Source organism: Pinus tabuliformis, chromosome X (genome assembly GCF_031772625.1).
Source record: "Pinus tabuliformis cultivar Carrire ecotype Pingquan chromosome X, CPIR1, whole genome shotgun sequence".
Taxonomy (NCBI): Eukaryota; Viridiplantae; Streptophyta; class Pinopsida; order Pinales; family Pinaceae; genus Pinus; species Pinus tabuliformis.
This window is the reverse complement of record NC_142308.1, coordinates 28,068,856-28,089,182: the sequence shown is the minus strand read 5'-3', so window position 1 is coordinate 28,089,182 and position 20,327 is coordinate 28,068,856. Positions and strand designations below refer to the sequence as shown.

The window sequence follows — 20,327 nt, the reverse complement described above, 5'->3', positions numbered from 1 at the left end:
CTGATTTATTCCTACCTACTTGTTATTTTTCCTTAACAAGTTATTTACAATGTAAATATTGAAAATAAACACTATTGCATGCTCAAAACATGATAGATCAGCAACTAAAAGAAACAAAAACAAACACACCATATGACACCATTATTTTTGGACTAATGTCCTCGGAAAAACCCAATGTGGGAAAACCGGTGCAGCTATCTGAGGGTTTTCTTATTAAGCAATATCTGAGTACAATCTGGGTGCCGAAACTGGCCTACCCAACAGAGAATTTCCTTGGCAGTAATACCTCTCAGTTTCTGACAAATCTCCTGGCCGAAACCCCAGATAATCCTTCCAGTAGCTACTCAGCAGCAATCTGCCCCAGAAACCCTAGTTGCTATCCCGATCATTGATTCTATCTCTCTTAGCAAAGCTCGCTCTAGAGAATAGAATGACTGATCACTCTGGTGTATTCTCCAAGTGACCCTCAAGCCCCCTCTTATACTTTTCCTGTTGACATATCAACGACCGAGATTAAGTCCCTAATCAATGACTAAGATTAGATCTGGCTTGATCCATGTCTTTTGGACTATTCTAACATAGTTTCATATTAATCCACATTAATATTTTATTTTCCGTAAGTTTAGACTTAGGGACTCCATTAAAAATATTAATTATTTTAATATCTTCTGAACTGTTTAGAATCTGCCCAAACCCTTTCTGGGTATTGGAGATCTCATGTGCCCCAACCTCTCCACCAAATTTCGTGGCTAGAGCACATCCGATGCTACCCCAAATCAACATCTTCCACCTAGCAGTCGAAAGTTCACATCTTGCTCATGCCACCCCTGTGTTGTTGGAGCAACATATTCCTGCCTGCGGCCTATCAAAACTTTTTGTGCCTGTCTGCAGCCCGTCTAAACCCTTGCCTACGCTTAAATATATCCATCCTGCTCCTAACATTGCTTATAATATTGAACATACAATCACCGCCAATTGTGCAAAGCGCTTACTACCTCTAACATAACCCTAACATTCCCTCTCCTAGCTCCATCCTGGTTCACACAGAAGAGATGTTACATTTTGAGAGATGATTCTAGGTAGGTTCATAACCTTGATCGTGAGGAAGATTCTTATTGCTTGAGAGATGATTTTGGTTATCCATATGAAAGGTTGTTTGCTTGCAGAGGAAACTTCAAACACAAAAAAATACGGGCATAGAAAATCCACCCCCAATTTGGTTTTGTATCTAAAATATTTATTTCACATTGTTCCTTTTCATTTTAAGATTTGTCTCTCACTATAACAACAGAAATTATTGCTCCCGTCACTCTAATCTAGCATTATTTTTCTTGTGCTTTCCTCGACTCAATCCCATTCGAGTTACTTTCCTTCTCTAAAATCCATCAATTTCAAATTGATTTTTGCACCAATTGATTACAAATCCTTGTGTGATCTCAAGTTGAGCAAATACAAATACTTGTCTTAAGTGGTCGGTTTAGACCTTGTGATATTAAGACATGATAACACTAGGTTGTGAGGGTTTGCACCATTGTCATTAGCTAATGTTAATGGCAAGCAAGAGATGTTTGTATTTCTAAAGGGTCATGGAAATAGCGAAAGAATGGAAAAGGCAATATGCAAGTGGTGCTGACATTCAACAATGATTCTACATTTTCTACACCTTTTGAATGCTCGATTGGGATTTAGGGTTTGCAAGTTGCCAAACATCAATAAAATTCCTCTTATTTTCAGAACTTGTAGGAAAACATGAAATATGTTAAAGAATGGTACTGGGAAAAAATACATTATATCGCATCAAACATATGTTGTTCTGCTACTAATACGGAAGAAATGACATATATGATTGAACCAAGTGACTTAGTTGTCTAGTATTCTTCCGGTGTGTGCGTGGTATATCTGTTTTTTCATCTCTACATAAGACTAATACCTGCAGAAAAATAGTTGGGCACTTAGACAAGCTATACACATACTCCTATCAACACGCATACAACTAAGAAGATGCCCCAAGGTTGTACACTCTCATTGTTGGGTTTTCTTGTTCTTGATGATGAGTTATCTCCTCTAGAATTATACAACTAAAAAATCTTTCTACCTGTCTTTGAGATTGTTCATAGTTTTTTTTTTTTAATACCTGGAGTCTTCTCTTCCTCTTGATGTGCTGAGAGTACAAGTAGATATATTTTCATCATTATTTTACCATTTGTTGGGCAAGATAAAATGGGTCGAACTAATAACGTATTAGAGTTACTGAATACTCTAATACAGTCAATTGTTCATGATACAATAAAAATTAGCAAGGACACTCTCACGGACATTTGAACCTATTTGCAAGATGTGCAGGAAAAGATTGACTTTCTGCAACTCGAATCTCATCTACAACAAAATGAGTTACAACAGAAGATTCATGATTCTGAACTAGTTTTTGTTCACAACAACTCCCTTTTCGACTCTGAAGTTGACTCCCATCAGCAGTGAGAATGTGATCAAATCCGTGAGGTTGAGGTTGATTCACATCTAGTGCCCATTTCATGAGCAGATTTGCATAAAGCTACAAAGTTTCAACCTGCACTTCCCAAGCCCCTCATCAAACCTTGGGAAGAAGTTGTTAACAACAGGAACAGAACCAGTCTTGTATATGACAAGAATGTGTCCTTTCATATTCTGGATTATTCCAAGCTCGTCTAGTTTTATAGTGTTGGGTTTTTTTAAGGTAGTTCATCTTCACATATTCCTGCTCCTCTTCCACAGCCACAGATTTTTAGATGCCAACATTGTGACAGAGTTGTGCACGTGAAAGATCAATGTTTTGATCTTCACCCATGTAAGCATTGTGGAAAACACACTCACCATTCAGACAGGTGCTCTAGACATAAGAATCTTGCAAGAACGAAGATTCACCTAGTATGGATCACTTCTTGGCAATGGGCTTCAACAGCGAAGAAGATATTTTGGTCATAATTCAAAGTTCATTCTCGAGTATTGATACGTCTTGCAGTTGATATTTTTTCATCTTCTCACCTTGTATCTAATAGGGAGGGAAATGATCATCATTTACTGGATTCAAAGCCAAATCAAGCGAGCTTCAGCGACAGCTTAAGCATGTTGCCTAAGCCTAGAGTTAGAGTCATCCATACCCAAAGTCAAAGTTGTAGCCAGAGATAGAGTCATACCCCATGAGCATGTTTTTGCTTGGTGGTCTTCCTTAAACCACCACCTGCAAAAGACTTCAATTTCTGCTAAACTTTAAACCAACATAGCATAGCACTTCCACAAGCAGAGGATTTCAACTTCTAGCAATGGGCTTCAACAGCCAAGAAGATATTTCGGTCATTCTTGAGTATTGACACATCTTGCAGTTGAGATCTTTTCATCTTCTCACCTTGTATTTGATAGGGAGGGAAATGATTGTCATTTACTAGATTCAAAGCCAAATCAAGCAAACTTGAGTCACAGCTTAAGCATGTTGCCTAAGCCTAGAGTTAGACTCATCCATACCCATATTCAAAGTTGTAGCCAGAGACAGAGTCATACACCACGAGCATGTTTTTGGTTGGTGGCCTTCCTTAAACCACCACCTACAAAAGACTTCAATTTCTGCTAAACTTTAAACCAACATAAGGGAGCACTTCCACAAGCAGAAGAGTTCAACTTCTAGCCAGATTTGGAATTGTTCCAGGAACTACATCACGCTTTAGTTCCAAAGTTGGTGGTCAGTCTTAAACCACCATCTGTTGAGACCTTGAGTTCTCCCACCTCATTGGGTTTGTGGTCTTACTTAAAAACCACCATTTCAGAGAGCACATCCAATCATTGGCCACCGTGCGTTTTTGCATTTGGTGTATTTCAGCTCTCTTCTTGGACTCACATACACCCCTTCAGATTAGGGGGGAATGTTGGACACTTAATCCATAAGGGTTGGCATGTAAGAACTCCAACAGTCACGGAAGTCCAAGAGACCTCCTAGAATATGAAACCAACAGTCAAACATATATATTTTTATGTACATTCCTGTGAATAATATGGATCTCACGAGTTATCTACATTCTGTCCATTATTTTGGTGTGAGTTTAACAACTCTTATTATAATTTGTAACCTTCACAGGTACTGATTTCCTCCAGCAGAATTTCCCTCTTCGGAATTGTAGGATTCATGGCTACTGACATGCCATAACACCATACCTTCCCTACATTTCCTTGTTTTGCAGGCTGACTATTTCTACATATCCTTGAAGACACATAAGAAGGTAAATTTTGTCAGCATACGATCAAAACATTACTTTTTCTACATTTCCTCAAGTGGCATAAGAAGTCACCAAGCATACAAGAAAAAGAATTGCATTTATTGTAAGCGTTTTAAAAAAATCCCTGATTGAACTTGGTCATAAATTACAATGGTTATGAGAAGTTTGGCAATTCACAAGACTTATGTATCAGCAATGAGCATAAAACTAAGAAAAATTAAAGATACTGGAATTTAGAAATGAAACAAGTTCAATTGCTACAACTAATACAAAAACCACATTCTTTATGCATTTGTTGAAAATTGAAATTATTGGGATAAATGAAATTATATTAAGAACATAAAAATGAAATATTTAGTATATTTCAATGATATATAAACAAAGTAGCAATAAAGATAACAATCCCAGTATCAGGCAGCAATAGAAACAGAATGCCACAATCAAATTTAGCAAAATAGCAGTACCCATTGGGTCTGGGAAAATGAGTTATTTAAATATCCAGATAGAATATTAAAAAGTCCACCATTACATTAAAAAATCCCACCTCCTAAGAATGTTTTGTTGATTTTTTGTTTAGCATCAGGAGGTAGTCCCATATGCCCTAGTCGATCGAGCTAGAAGAATTATGAAGGAAATTAAAATAAAAAATTTACTTTTGGAGCATCAAGTCAGCCCATGGAAGTGAACGGACGTGTCCCTTGGGTTGTCGCACCCATTCGACAAGTATAAATAGATGATGTGATGTCTCATTTGTTCAACCAACGAAGAGCAAGTCTGATCTGATTTTCTGAGGTTTATTTCTCTCTCTTAGTTAGCCGCACGTGTGGAGGAGGATGCTTTTGACTGTTTGACCAAGCGTTGACTGTTCTGTTTGACCAAGCATTGACCGATCTTTTTGAGTAATTTTGAAGGCTGCACATGCAGGACTGACTGCACATGTGGATTTGACCACAGAAGTTGACTGCATGGCCGAATTTGACCATTGCTGACATTTGACTGTTTTGGCTGGTTTGACCAGCATTGACTTGCTGGAGATTGACCAGGTTTCACTTGTATTTTGACTTGAATATTGGCACAGATTTCTAGACAAATTGCTGATTTGTAAACCTTGCTGAAGAATAATTTCTCCTCAAGAAAAGTAGTTGGGTTTTCTCCCAAGGTTGGTTTCCCAGGATACAAGTATTGTCTCTATTGTGCATGGCTGTCTTTCTATGATCTTTACTGTTTCCACTGCATTTACTGTTGATATTTTCTGAAGTATAGTTGCTCAATGATATCAGTGGCATAGAATACTGTGTGAAAATGAGTTGTATTCTACTGTGCATCTTGTAGAAAATTCAACATGTTTACTATGGCAGACAGGTGGATAAATACCAGAGTTGATAAAGCCAACAATATGATAGACAGTTGATACAAGTTACAACAGAAAGACACTACTTTGACAATTCAGAAAGTGTAGAGCGTCCAATTACAAGAGTCAATTAAAACTTCTAAGTTACTTGCTTTGCTGTTTTCATTTGAGATGGGACCTCTCTAAGCTTTGGTACATGCTTAAAAATTATGATGCATTGAACCAACAAGAGTGAAAAGAGGTCTGATGACACAATAACATACTTCACTGAAATTTTCCCTAAGCTTCCTTTTGGCTATTTTCAATGGCAGGATTAAGCACTTCACGGTGAGAGTTCAGTAAATTCCAACAGATTCAAGGATTTTCACCATAAAGCATTAGTATGACCAATGATCAAACACATTGCACTCAAGTTCATACATTGACCTAGACAAATAATATACACCCAATCAATCATTTAGCACAAGAAAATATAAATTTAGGTACCTGGCACTCTGCAAACATTTCACCAGTCACAGATTCTGCATTGCGCTCATTCTTCTTCTGTGCAGCTCGTACATCCAGTTCTTCTTGCCTCAGAAATGCCATTTCCTCATCCATATCAGCTTGCATGGATTCTTTCTCAGCCTCCAATTCTGCTTGAATTTTTCCTTCCTTCTTAAATTTTCCCCTTTCATTGCAAGCAATTCAGCTTCCTTCTTCAAAAGTGCTTCCCTATCATTTGAAATGTCAGCTTCTTCTGCCTCTCTTATCAAGTCCTCCTCAGATAAAATTTCAGGATGTTGATTCACCACTGCCTTAACATGATTCAAATCATGAGGAACATCCCCATCATTGCAAGAAACCATCTCCCCAGTCACACTATTCACAAACTTTAGGTCTACTGGTTATATTGTCAGAAACAATGTGTTCCACAGTCATAGGTTCTGTACATTTCAAAGCTTTTACATTATGTTGATTTTGTAGTCCTCTATCATCAGGTTGACATAATCTTTCATTTTTATCTACTTCATCCACTGTACTTGATTCTTTGGGTATGGGAAACTCCTTAAGTGTGGCTGATTGTTTCATATCATTGAGAGATGAAAAGTATGGCTCTTCAACAACCTTTTCACTAACAGAGGATGACATACCACTTTCCTTACCACGTTTCTCATTTGAAATCTCCTCCATCATAGGTTTTAACCCAGTTTCAGACTTTTCAACTCGTTCTTGGCTACTTTGCTCAATATGACCTTTTAATTTTGAATTGTTTTTCCTAGAAAATTCATCCACCTCCTCATTTAACAATGTTTTCCCCCTTCTATCTTTCTCTTCTTTTCCTTCCTCTTTGTCAGTATTCGCACCAAGTTCTTTTCTATGAGGAGAAAAATGAACTGCTGTGTCAACCCATGCTAAATTTTCATTAATTTCCTCCGGAATTTCTTTGATTACCAGCTGAGAAAAGCTTCCTTTACTTCTGTGCACATGAAAATCTTCTAAGCTTCTCCTTATTGCTTCCTGGAGCTCTTCTTCTTCATTTTCCAATCCTCTTGAACTAATATTTTCTCCTTTTGAAGGAAATGTTGTATCACAAGCAGCAATATTACTTCCATCTTCCCATTCTACATCACTGTCCCTACTCATTGCGGAGGCTTCAATTGGAGCTGCTTCAGAAACCTTGTTAACATTAGCACTGCCAGATAGTCCCTGCAAAATTTCACACTCTTCATTTGCATTCATTTGCAACTGCCCTTCCTCCCATTCACATTCTGAAGTCTCATCCCCTGACTGGTTGCACCCACCAATACCTCTACTGTCATCTCGTATTGAATCTCCGTTACTAAAGCTGCAAAAAGTTCATCTTCCTGGCCTAGTTCACCAATTTCATCCTCTGAAAAGGTTATCTGCAAACCACTTCCACTCACCACTTGTGAATTAGACAGAAAATGGTTAGAGTCCTTATCTGGGATTTTCTTTTCACCTGTAGATGCATTGCAGAAGCTCTCATTTTCAAAACTTAAATCTGCCATACCTAAATTCCCCACCTCATCTTCATTCATTTGACAATGACTAGTATCAGCTTGGCTAGTAGGCATTTCATCTTTTTGAATAACTCTATTGCCATCACTTCCTTGCCCATTACTTTCTGCAGTTTTCAAAGCCTGCTCCTCAGATTCTTTCATTATATACAGATTCCATTGCAAATCACGAGTCAGGCGAACTCCCATTCCTCTCACCCTACTGACACGAACTTGCCCCTTCTCATCAATGTATGTTTGAACAGGAGGATCTGAGTTCCCATCAGATGTTTCCTTTTGAGGTTGGACAGCACAACTACCAGAAAGCATGGATGAATTGAGCTTAGAATATTGGACAGAAGATACATCTGGAGCTTTTTCTTTTGTTGCAGGTCTCCCTTCAGTTTCAACAGTACTACTCCCAGGAAACTGTAATGCCCTGAATATCATCATATGCTTACATTACAAGAACAAACTAGCACAGCATAAACCTCCAAACAAGAAAATGACCCAAATCAATTCAAGCTTTAATTTTTACATTCAGGTGTTGAGAAATCTTTTGCATGCTCTTAACCCTCTTACCTGGACTTAAGCATCAAGCAATTCATCATCTACTCAAAACATAAATATCAGTTGGATAGAGTCTTAATTTGAGGAAAAGCTAAATTTTGCATTGTTCCTCCCCAACAAATAATTCAAAACAGTTTCAAAAAGTTAAAATATAGCTAACGAAGATTCCAACAGTTATCTGGCCAAATTGGATGCAAACTAAATAATAATCTGATCAAACTGGATGCAAACTATGCAGTAATTTGCTCAAATAGTACGCAAACAGCAGCAAGTAAAATCCAAATGACTTCTTCAGGAATTATGACATCTTTCGAACTGACGACAAAAATGACACTCAAATAGGCACCTGGGACAGCCTAATCTTCAATTAGGCATAGCTGAACTACAGTATATACTATAAACCAAAAGTTCCAAGGAACTAGTCAAACATGCCTTGCTGCAGGAATGTCAAGATAATTTAGGGTTGTCCTTGGTCCCATTGAGGCTTTGCAAAACTAAATCTGTGCACCAAATTACACTAATGAAATTATCCAAAGCTGTTTTTGGAATAAAAAATCAGTAAGTTGAATAAACAGCTGATATTGTATTCAAAATGTTTTTGAAGCTCGTAATACACCCACTTGAGAGCACTAAAAACATCATAGGTTTCTCCATTTCAAGAGAATTGTTCACCACACAAACCTGTTAGTCACTGCTATAAATACACACGATAAGATTCATAGATCAACATTTGGAGGTAAGTACAGTTGACAAGTACAAGAAAAATATGTCTAGAGAATGTTTTTCAAAAAAGGAACAAATATACACCAAAGGATAATATTATATATATACAAGTGCAAGAGCTACACCAGCAAGATTCGGTGACCTTACCTTAAGTCACTGAGAAGCAAATAACATATACTTAACAAGATAGTTTGCCACCTATAAAAGTTTCAAGAAATTAGGAAAAACCCTTGTGCAAATGATGGTGATTTCTAGCAAGTAATGGGAATGATAGACATGACTATGTCTACACTAGCTACAGTTACTATAATGACTAACTTATATCAATAATGCCGATACACACAGTAACTAGCTTATCATTAATAATGATGATGCAGGAAATTTGTGAACCACCAACAGATAGGAAGCCGAGAGGACTAAGTTCTCACTACAAAATAAGTAAGAGGAATTGTGATTTAAACTTGCAGATCACACGTAAGTAAATTTATTAATGTCCAACAAATGACCACAAAAGTAAATCAATGGGACTCAAGAAGAGTACAATCAGTATGACCACAATGTGGGAGTGCAAGCGCATCTCCTTAAAACATGCTAAAAATAACATATAGAGAGAAAGAAACAAGTGGTGCTGCTTCTGCGACATGCATATAAGAGAACATGGTATAATACAGAATACTCAATAGTATGCGGCAGAATACAAAACAATAATGGCCTGCTAAAAAAGAATGGGTGAGTGAGATGGTAAGGTCTAGCAATGGAGCTAGAGATGTCAGGGGCCCCTGAGTCTAATGACCAATGGCGAGGGAGGCGAACTCAGTACAAGTTCATTGTCGAAGTCCCTTACGGCAAGCAGTGGATCTGACTGTATGATCCTAAGGGTGATGTATGAGAGAGGGATACTCCTAGCCGTCGACATCAAAAAGAAGAAACTTTGAATAGGTCTTTGGTCACTCCTATGGGACTGGGAGGTAGTCGAACGTGTCAACGGCGCCCTGCTTTGGAGCTGTCTAGAGATGGTCCCTCTAACGCTCTGAAAACCTACAAACTAATGTATGGTTTGACATTGTCAAACTGTTGTCAATGGTATCTATCGATCTCCCAAAGGGGAAGGTTGAGAAGAGACCTGAGATATCACCTTTCTATTGTCTGGAGCATTCTAAACCTCTAACTGTTGCTTGTCGCTCTGGTCTAACAAACCCACATGAAAGTATGAGGTGATTGTCTTGGTCATCCAAGCGCAGGGCATGGTGTGTCAGTGTTGAGATCTATGGCTAAAAATCTCCCTAATGAAGAGTGCGAAGTGTCGCTAGTCTTGGTACTTGAATAAGGTAGAGAGGGAGCCTCCCAAATCTCAATATAGAAAGTGATAGCCTCCTTTGATCTCATAGTATAGGGGGCACCTAAAAATGAGGTGTCTCTATCTCTGGCTCCTGCAAGTGGCACAATTGACAGATTTTATCCTGTAGTGGTATATGGTGGTCCATCTCTATCCAAAGTCTATGAAAACCAACACGGAATTGTCCCAACGAGATCCTAAGAAAATGCACCCAATGTTGGCGTGTCTAAATGGGTTTACTATGATGTCATTCTGTAGCTCCAAAAAGTGCTCTAGGTAGAAGGACATCTTCGAGCCCAAGCTCGTTGGAGGTGAGGTCCAAGTGACCTGAATGTACAATCTGTAGATATCCTCTCTAATGGTCTAGTTCAATACCTATTGGGTCAACAAGAGATAGCTTGGCACATCGGGAAATTGAACGGGGGAAGGCGCTCTAGGGAGATAGCGACTAGAGAAGTTGAGTAGCCTCTGAGAACCAACCTCGAGCCCATCCTAACGAGTGGGAATTTGAGGCAAGAGCCTATGATAAGCAAAGAGCAAGATAGGGATACCTCTCTCTCCCATTGTTCGAGACTCTGAAAAACCGAACTCTATGAAGAAAAGAAACCAAATGGAAAATGATCTCGAGGCGAAATGGGTGGACACCAAACTCTACCTGAATAATGGGTTGTGGAATTGTCCACTTACAGCGAATGATTTGTCTAAGAAGCAGGGTTTGGACTCTCTTCATGCTAACCCAATCTTTAGGCAATAAGATCAATCCCCAGAGTTCAGAACCATAACGAATTGTGGGACTATTAATTGCCTCCATGAGGTGAAGTTTGGATGAGATGTTCTGAAACTGACTCTGAAAACACGGTCTCTCAATGAGGGCTGAGAACCATATCCTTTACTGAGCCAAGGTCAGAGTGTCTGTCGCATACCAAAACGATGTCCTATGAACTATAACCCCAAGTAGGTGTAAGTGGTGGTAATCTCAATCTCAATGCTCTGATAGAAGAAATGCAAGTTTATAAGAGATTCTTGGGTGCATTAAAGACCAAAACCTTGTTTTTACCCAGGTTGATCATCAATTGTCAAAGATAACAAAAGTTGGATTATGCATCGATTTGTCTCTTTAATCCCTTAGGAGAAGAAGCCAACAAGACCAAGTAGTCGGCGAAAAGGAGGATCGATATCAACACCTAGTGTAGAAGACAACCATCTCCCTCTTGGGTATGCTCATGTACGAAAGACTCCAACTCATTAATATAAATCCCAAGGAGGGTCGGTGAGAGGGGGCTACCCTATTTGACTCCGATGGTACTCCAGATGAAATCGAAAAGGTCGTTTGCCTTCTTGCGGTCCCAAAATTGACTCATATAGTCTAATAATGGTTGCGAAGGTCTTAGATATGCCAATATCGTGGAGAGTTTGGAACAAGACCTCCCTCTGAACTATGTCTAATGCTTTCTGGAAGTCTACAAAGCAATTGTAGGCATTCGAAGAGTGATGATGAGCCTCCTCAATAATGGCTCGGAGAGTGAAGATGTGAGCAATTGTCTGGTAGTTTAGCTGAAAACCTGCTTGTCCTCAAGCCCTAAGATGACGACTACAAGGCCTCCCTCCGAACTATGTCAAAAGCTTTCTGGAAGTCTACAAAGAAATTGTAGGCATTCGAAGAGTGATGATGAGCCTCCTCAATAATGGCTCGGAGCGTGAAGATGTGAGCAATTGTCTGGTAGTTTGGCTGAAATCCTGCTTGTCCTTGAGCCATAAGATGACGACTCTCCAATTCCTCAAAGAGCCATTGGTATAAGATTGTGTCATAAAGCTTGGAGAATGTACAACCCACCATGATAGTTCGATAGTTGTTTGGATTAGAACTACTCCCTAATTTGTGGATTGGATGAATAATGTGTTGTAACGAACAAAGTTCGTATACTTCAGCGGTATGCTCTGATACCAAAAGAAGCGAACAAAGTTCATACTTCTCATTAAATACTCTAGAAGACTTGGAATATAAAGATATCCATTGAGGATACAAATATTATATATTAAAATGTATGAAGAATGATGACACAATGAGAATGAGGGTCCTGTATATATAACCAGGTAAGTACCCTTTCACTAACGGTTATGTCCTTAGGGGCATACCTTTTCATTAATTGCTAACTAATTAATCATTAATCTTATTTCTTGTCTTTTACATTATTTGTGTTTATTTTTTTATAAATTTAGTTTGTTACATTGCCTTCCCCTTCAAAATGCTTTGTCCTCAAAGCTTACTGATGAAGGATCGGTTCTCTTCTATTGATCGACATATCTTCTTATTTTTGAGCTTTCATCTTTGTTGATACAAGACGATATGATGTTCTAAGCAATAGACAGAATTGTCGTACTGAAAACGAATCAGACCATCCTAAATTAATCTTCTAGGAAATCTTCTGACCCTTAGAGCTGTGTAGTGAATAGTTATCATATGATTGGATTGAGCTCACTTCAATATTCTTCGGAACATAAGTTTGTTTATGTTCTGCATGATATAGATTTGTAGATTGATTAAGGTGTCTACTGTTGTGATTCGGGTGTAGATAAGGAATTTTTCTTGTTTGAACTTCCTTAAATGTTTTTATGGCAGTTTCCTGATCTCCTTTAGGCATTGTTGGTGTTAACTTGACTACTGAATCCTCATATGAGGTGTCTATTGTTTGAACTGCAACCTCTAAGTACGTCTTTACTTCAGTACAATTTGGATTTGCCTGAACTGTGAGATTAGTGGAATCGATGTTTGTTTCTTCAGTTTGGACTGCTACATCTGGAGATATTGATGCTTCCTTTGCGACAAGTTCTTTGAACCTATTCGTCAATGATTTACTTCTGTCTTTAAGTTTTTTAATCTGTCTGAGCAGATTTTGATTATGATTTTTGAGACGTAAGCATTCTTCATTCTCTGAGTCAACTTTATTTCGGCCTTCACCCTTCTCATCTTTTAAACACTTGATTTGTTCTAGTAATGTTTGGTTAAGGCTCTTTAAACGTAAATTTTCTTCTTCTTGTTCTAATAAACACTCCTTGAGTTCCTTCTTTCATGCTTTAGCTTTCTTGACTTGTTCGAGTATTTTTTCTTGGTCATCTTTGAGGCACGAAATTTCCTTGTCTTTGCTGCAGATGACTTCTTTAAGCTCTTTTTGCTTCTTTGATATAGTTTTTTTGTTATCTTGAAACATCAAGTCTGAGATACCTTTAAGGTCTTCTAATAAAGATTTTATTGATTTTGATTTACTTATTTTGTCTCGAAACATGACCATCTTCCTTTTATAAAGAAACATCAAAACTTGTTTCTTTATGTTTAACATGAATGTACCCAAACCCTTAAGCCAGGGTTGACTGAGTATGATGTCAGTGTTTTTATCCGTCCTTACAACATGAAATTGAGATATGTAGTCATAATGACCTATTGTCATTTGTAGATCACTAACTTTATACTCGTTTTGGTCAAAAATATTTTTCTCTACACCAAAGCTTAGCTCTGGAATTAATACTTGATTTGCCAAGTTGATGTTGATATAATTTTTATCGTTGCTTGGGCTGATGGCGACATTAAATTCTCTTCCTTGGATACTTCCTTTTAATGTAATTACTTCGTGATTTGTAACTGAAAGACCATTATAGGAAAACCTTCCTTTCTTCGTCATTTCAGAATTGAGCTCCATTTTTTTTCAATGATTGATCCCATTTTGTTTTGTCGAGATGACTTTAGGTATATATTAAAAGTGCCTTTTTAATATATTATTTTTATAATTCTCCAAAACTCTTTTAATCGAATTTCCTACTATCCTTAATATTTCAAAACTCCTTTGTATTCTTTTTATATATTTTTACTTACACTTTTGTCCTTTTGTACTTTAAAAAGAATATTTAAATATTGCTTCAATTGGCTTCTTTTAATAACCTTCTATAATAATACCCGCTTTGTGCTTGTATATATTTTCAATAATTTTATGACTTGAAATTTTCTTTAAATACCCCTTTATAATATACTACTTCTCTTTATATATCTTTTATTTATAATATTTTCTTTTCCTTTTTGAAAAGTTACAACCTTAGTGAAATGTGGCTATTCACCTCTTTTGGGTATAATATAAAATATATGTTCACTTATGTACTTTAGACTCAGCTAATGTTCTCCATGTAAAAAGTAAAACTTACCATTCACATAAAGAGATTTTGTATTCCTTTTGTTTTTCATGCTTTTAAAATACCATGGGCAATTACCATGGGTTTCTAAAACCTTGGTTAAAGTTCTCCACGTAAAAAGTAAAACTTACCATTCACATAAAGAGATTTTGTATTCTTTTGTTGTTCTTACTTTCAAAATACCATGGGCAATATCATGGGCAATTACCATGGGTTTCTAAAACCTCGGTTAATGTTCTCCACGTAAAAAGTAAAACTTACCATCCACATAAAGAGATTTTGTACCATGGGCAATATCATGGCAATTACGATGGGTTTCTAAAACCTCGGTTAATGTTCTCCACGTAAAAAGTAAAACTTACCATTCACATAAAGAGATTTTGTGTTCCTTTTGTTTTTCTTTTACTTTTAAAATACCATGGGCAATTACCACGGGTTTCTAAAACCATGGGCTTGTAAACCACTTAATGAAATAATATTATTTACTCTTCCTTCTCTTACATATAGTTTTAAATATATTTGGAAAGATTCCCTCTTAACTTTATCATGCACTTTTTATCAATAATGTAGAACCTTTTTATATATATGAATGTTCTCCTTCAAAATTTACATCGGACTATATTTATTTATTTATTTTAAATCTTTATTTTTAATCTTTATATGTACTTATTTTATTTTATTTTTTATTTATTTTTTCCTTTTTTTTGAATTTGATTTTTTTTCTATTTTTTTTAATCTTTGTTTTTTGACTTTTTGTTTTCTCTCCATATATATATTTATTTATTTTTATTATTAGTGAATGCCAAATGTTTGATAGCAAAATGGAGAAACCCCAAATTCTAGCCAAATGCTTGATAGCGAAATGGAGAAACTCCAAATTCTTGTAGCGAAATGCTTCAACGACAACAATGTTGATGAATTTGACGGTCAAAGACCTGGATCGGAAAACACGGCTTTGTGCAGCGGTGGAGCGGCCAAAGGATCGACTACTCTGATACCAATGTAACGAACAAAGTTCGTATACTTCAACGGTATGCTCTGATACCAAATGAAGCGAACAAAGTTCGTACTTCTCGTTAAATACTCCAGAAGACTTGGAATATAAAGATATCCATTGAGGATACAAATATTATATATTAAAATGTATGAAGAATGATGATACAATGAGAATGAGGGTCTTGTATATATAGCCAGGTGAGTACCCTTTCACTAACGGTTATGTCCCTAGGGACATAGCTTTTCATTAATTGCTAACTAATTAATCATTAATCTTATTTGTTGTCTTTTACATTTTTTGTGTTTATTTTTATATAAATTTAGTTTGTTACATGTGTCTTGTCCAAGAGGAGGGGAAACCTGAACACACCACATGGTTAAATAAGTCTGTGATATAAGACTGAAGAAACGGGATGCCATGTTTAAGGAATTCAGCTTGAAGCCCTTCCTCATCAACTTCTCCGTTAGTACTCATAGTTCTGACTGCTCTCTTGATGTCCCTCTTAGAAAAGAGGTGGCATAAGGAGGGGGCGGATGCATATAATATCCTATAGGCTGCCAGGAATGTCGAGATCGGATCAGCAAGCAGTAGAGTTTTCCCAAGTCAGTCAGGACAAACACAAGGTTGACCAAGTTTGAAATCTGTGGATCATGAGTATGGATCAGATCGGCAAGCAGAAGACTTTTTTCAAGTCAGATGAGTCAAACTCAAGCTTAACAGAGTTGAACGCGGTCAACATCATTTTGACTCACCCGCGTCCCTAGGAATACTATAAAAACCATAGATTTAAAAACTGACTGGTTTGAACGGTAACTGGTAAAATCCAAGTGTGCAAGGACATTCATCCAAATGTGCAAGGACATTCATTCAAGTGTGCAGGGTTCAGCGGAAGAAGAAGAAGGGTCAGAAAAGGAGAAGGATACAACAGCCAGCAAGATAGAAGGACAGATTTTGAGGGTTTGATCAGCTGGAAATAATCCAGTTTTTGTTGTTTGTATTTTTCCTCGAAGGGCCATTTCCCCAAGAAGGGAGCCCTTGTATGCTGAAGATTTATTAATGAAACAGCAGAATTGAAGGGCAGAAATCTAACTGGTCAAACCAAGCATGCAAGGACATTCATCCAAGTGCGCAGGCTTCAGAGGAAGAAGAAGGGGCATCAAAGGAGAAAGATCTGGCAGCCAGGAAGATGGGAGGACAGATTAAGAGGGTTTGATCAGCTGGAAATATCCAGGTTATGTTGTTTGTATTTTTCCTCAAAGGGCTATTTTCCCAATAAGGGAGCCCTTGTATGCTGAAGATTTATTAATGAAATAGCAGAATTGAAAAGCAGAAATCGAACCGGTCAAATCCAATTGTGCAAGGACATTCATCCAAGTATGCAGGGTTCAGAGGAAGAAGAAGGGGCAGCAAAGGAGAAAGATTCAGCAGCCAGCAAGATAGGACAGATTTTGAGGGTTTGATCGGCTGGAAATAATCCAGGTTTTGCTGTTTGTATTTTTCCTCAAAGGGCCATTTTCCCAAGAAGGGAACTCTTTTATGCTGAAGATTTATTAATGAAACAGCAGAATTGAAGGGCAGAAATCTGTGTGTGCATGTGTATGAGATTGGTGTTATTATTTTGCTTCCATTGTTATCTTTTTAATTACATGTTAAAATCTCAGTAGTTCTTTTACTCAATGAATATGCAGTAATTAATTTTTCAGCAAGGTATTTACTAAAGAATAATTAGACAGTAGTTGAGGTTAGGAAATTACAATTCGCCACATAGTTACCACCTTTTACCTAACCTCAACACAAGTGGAGTAAAGCACCCTACAGCTACCAGTCAATTGCACAGCACAGGCACAATACCATATCTATTATCATGTCGAAACCTCATAATAGGATCAAACTCACACAACAACATCATCACTGTAGGAGACTAGCCTAGATATGCATTGCTAGATTCTTCCCGACCACTAGCAGTTCCCGACCTTGGATGTGAGGATATTCCCAATTCATTAGTTTCTACCTCGACCAAAAGAAAGAGCATTCAGATGTTGCCAAGAACTTCCCTCGAAGACACTCGCCTACGCAGTGAGGGCATTATTCAACACACACTTGGCATCAACATCTGTGCTACTGATTCAAATGATGAGCAAGGGTAGCTTACTCCCCCCTTACATTCCACCTCATTCTCGGGATGATGTCTCTTCGATGCCACTTCTTCAGCTCTAAGGTTTGTCTTCTTGGTTTAACACACTTACTGGTATGCATTACACCATTTCATGTTGTTATATTGTGCCCACTTTAATCTCCTTTTAGAATGTGCTTCATGCATTCCCCTTTTGGCTATAAATTTGTGTCACGGCCCGTACTCTAGGGTTCCTTTGACCTATTTTGGCATTTTGTGGACATGAAAATTTCTGTTCATTTCATTTCTACAAGTGTTAGGACCAGTGTTGATAATATTGGTATTGGCAAAATATCGGCGAGGGTCCAAAAAACATCTTATCAGCCATATCGGAGAAAATATCGGCAAATATTGGCAAGCATAAAAAATGCATAATATATTCATTTTTTCAGATTTTTAAACATATAAAGCAATAACAACATGAAATAAACACATTGGCACATAAATATGAAGAAAGCACTGATATACATGATGTCAAACAGAAATGATACATCAAAGGCAATACCAAATCCTGTTGATCCTTGATAATTGTCCAATCAAGGACTCAAATGTGGAAAACCAATACAAAATAACATCACATATATAAAAGTATCTCATCATCATGAGTTATATGTAGCAAAACAAATAAAACTAGTATCTATCTATCTGAAATCAGTGCCCTCTCCCTCTTTTACGAGAAAACATGATGGGTTGTTTTCCAAGCCTACCCCTAGCAGTAGAAGGCCCTGGCCCTGCCCTTGCCCCTGCACCTAATGTCAAATAATGAGTGCTAGGTATGGAGTTGTGCTCTCCTATATCTATAGCAGATTGTGTTGATGTTGATGCTCCCACAGTCTCCTCCTCCTCCTCTGCCTCCTGCTCCTCCTCCTCATGTTGCTCCTCCTTCGAGTCCTCCTCCTCTTGTTGCCCCTATTCTAATGGATCCTCTGGCTCTAACCATGGGGGTGACTCCTCCAAGATGGGCAACTCAAACTCCACCCTCCACTGCGACAATACATCAATATTGTCTAAGGAAATGCCATCTAGATCCATTGGTGTTTCTATTTGCTTCACTTGAAGTCGAATATTGTAATGCACATACACTAAATCATTGAGGCGGGCGAACTCCAACCTATAAGAGTGTCAAAAAAACTAATGAGTCTTGACTCTTGACTCTTGACACTTGAGGGTCATAAATTAAAAATTAAAAATTACAATAAATGTAATTGCTCAACTGAACGCTAAAGCTCAAAGTTATACTTGTTGCGCTTTTTTGAGTGTATTTTCTCAAATACACTCCAATTGCGCTCACACTCTAAAGATCTACATGTTTGACTTAGGATTCTTATGGCCAATTTCTACAAATTTGGTGCCCTTGCACCATAGCTTGGCCACCAAATATCTACAACAAAATAAAGAAATAAAAAAGTCAAAAACTTAAAACATAATTAAACTTTCAAATAAAAGTTACATAATTGAATTTTAAAAATCTAGAATTATAAATAAGGAAATTCTAAATTGAAAATTCTAATGAGTGATGACTTGTCACTTACGTGGCATGAAGAGGGTCCTTCCCCTAATAGCATCATCAAAGCCAAATAGGCCAACACAATCCCGATAAAACTATATCTCGTGATTGATTTTGCTACGAAACTCAGGATCAGGTACCATCCTTTGAATACAGGAATGGAGCCCTTCCATCACCTCGTCATCAAAATCAAAACCTGAACCGACCAAAACCTGAACCGACCATCCCCGTCGACCTATGGAGATCATGTCGATGTTACGCCTTCAGCTAATGATGGTAAGAAGAAGGGAAAGATTAGATTCCCCTGTAGGTTATGTGAAGGAGAGAATCTTCTTCACCTTTGTCCTCTTATGGATAAAGCTTCCAAAGTTTTGGAAAACCTTGCAGCTTCTCAATCCCAACTTCACGTTGGTTATCAGAGACTTTCTTCGGACCCTCTGCCGATTGGTCAAGAGATTAACATCGATTCATCTCTTGCATGTCCTACTCTTCCTGAGCAAGACTCTCTTGTGTCTGTTCCCGACCAACCATTGGTCAAAAAGAGTTTCAACTTGGTTCCGCCACCACTTGCTCACTCTGTTCTGGGAGAGAGTGATGATCATACTGCTCATGTTCTTCTCGTCTCCTCAGATTCTCATGAATCGAAGCATGACCCTCCTATCCCAGTTGTTCAGGAGAGTCCTTCTCCTATTCCTATAGAGCATGGGGGAAATCATATGATACCCCCACCAAGTAGTTTTGTCATCTCTTTCGATTGGGGTCCATTGACTGCTTTCCGCCTCCCATCTTATGTGCCTTTCCAGATCACAGTACAAGCCTATAATATGGTAGTACATGGCACTATATTAGATGAAGGCGTGTCTGTTAGCATCATGTCTTCTACTACTTGGCAAGCTTTGGGTTCCCCACAGCTTGTGCCTGTCACTCAGAATCTGTTGGCTTTCAACAGAGGAACCAGTCAACCCTTGGGGGTCCTTCCGAAGTTCCCTATTACTTTGGAAGGGAAGACCGTCTATATAGACATGATGGTAGTCCAAGGTCCTTTAGATTTCAATCTTCTCCTTGGACGCGACTATGTTTATGTCATGGGAGCTCTTATTTCTTCGCTTTTCCGTGTGGTTTGTTTTCCGCATAAAGGGAGAATAGTGACCATTGATCAATGTCGTTCATTGGTCACCAGGTGCCTCCTTTGCAACCATCGTCCCCTATCAGCTCTTGTTTGCAAGCAGTACCTTCCCCGCCACAGG

General features: G+C 37.9%; 2 protein-coding genes across 2 annotated transcripts in view; both read right to left on the bottom strand.

Annotated features, from left to right (window-relative positions):
- The window catches only part of LOC149138158 (DNA repair protein UVH3-like), a 107,535-nt gene extending 101,070 nt beyond the window's left edge, over nt 1-6,465 (bottom strand). Inside the window, exon 1 of the mRNA XM_089450157.1 lies at nt 6,082-6,465. Within this exon, the coding sequence (XP_089306283.1) occupies nt 6,082-6,207 (126 nt within the window). The 5' untranslated portion in view covers nt 6,208-6,465. The remainder of the gene's footprint in view (nt 1-6,081) is intronic.
- Nucleotides 6,466-6,793: 328 nt separating this feature from the next.
- Nucleotides 6,794-20,327, bottom strand: part of LOC149138157 (uncharacterized) — a 36,733-nt gene continuing 23,199 nt past the window's right edge. Inside the window, exon 2 of the mRNA XM_089450268.1 lies at nt 6,794-8,034. Coding sequence (XP_089306394.1) covers nt 7,314-8,034 — 721 coding nt within the window. The 3' untranslated portion in view covers nt 6,794-7,313. The remainder of the gene's footprint in view (nt 8,035-20,327) is intronic.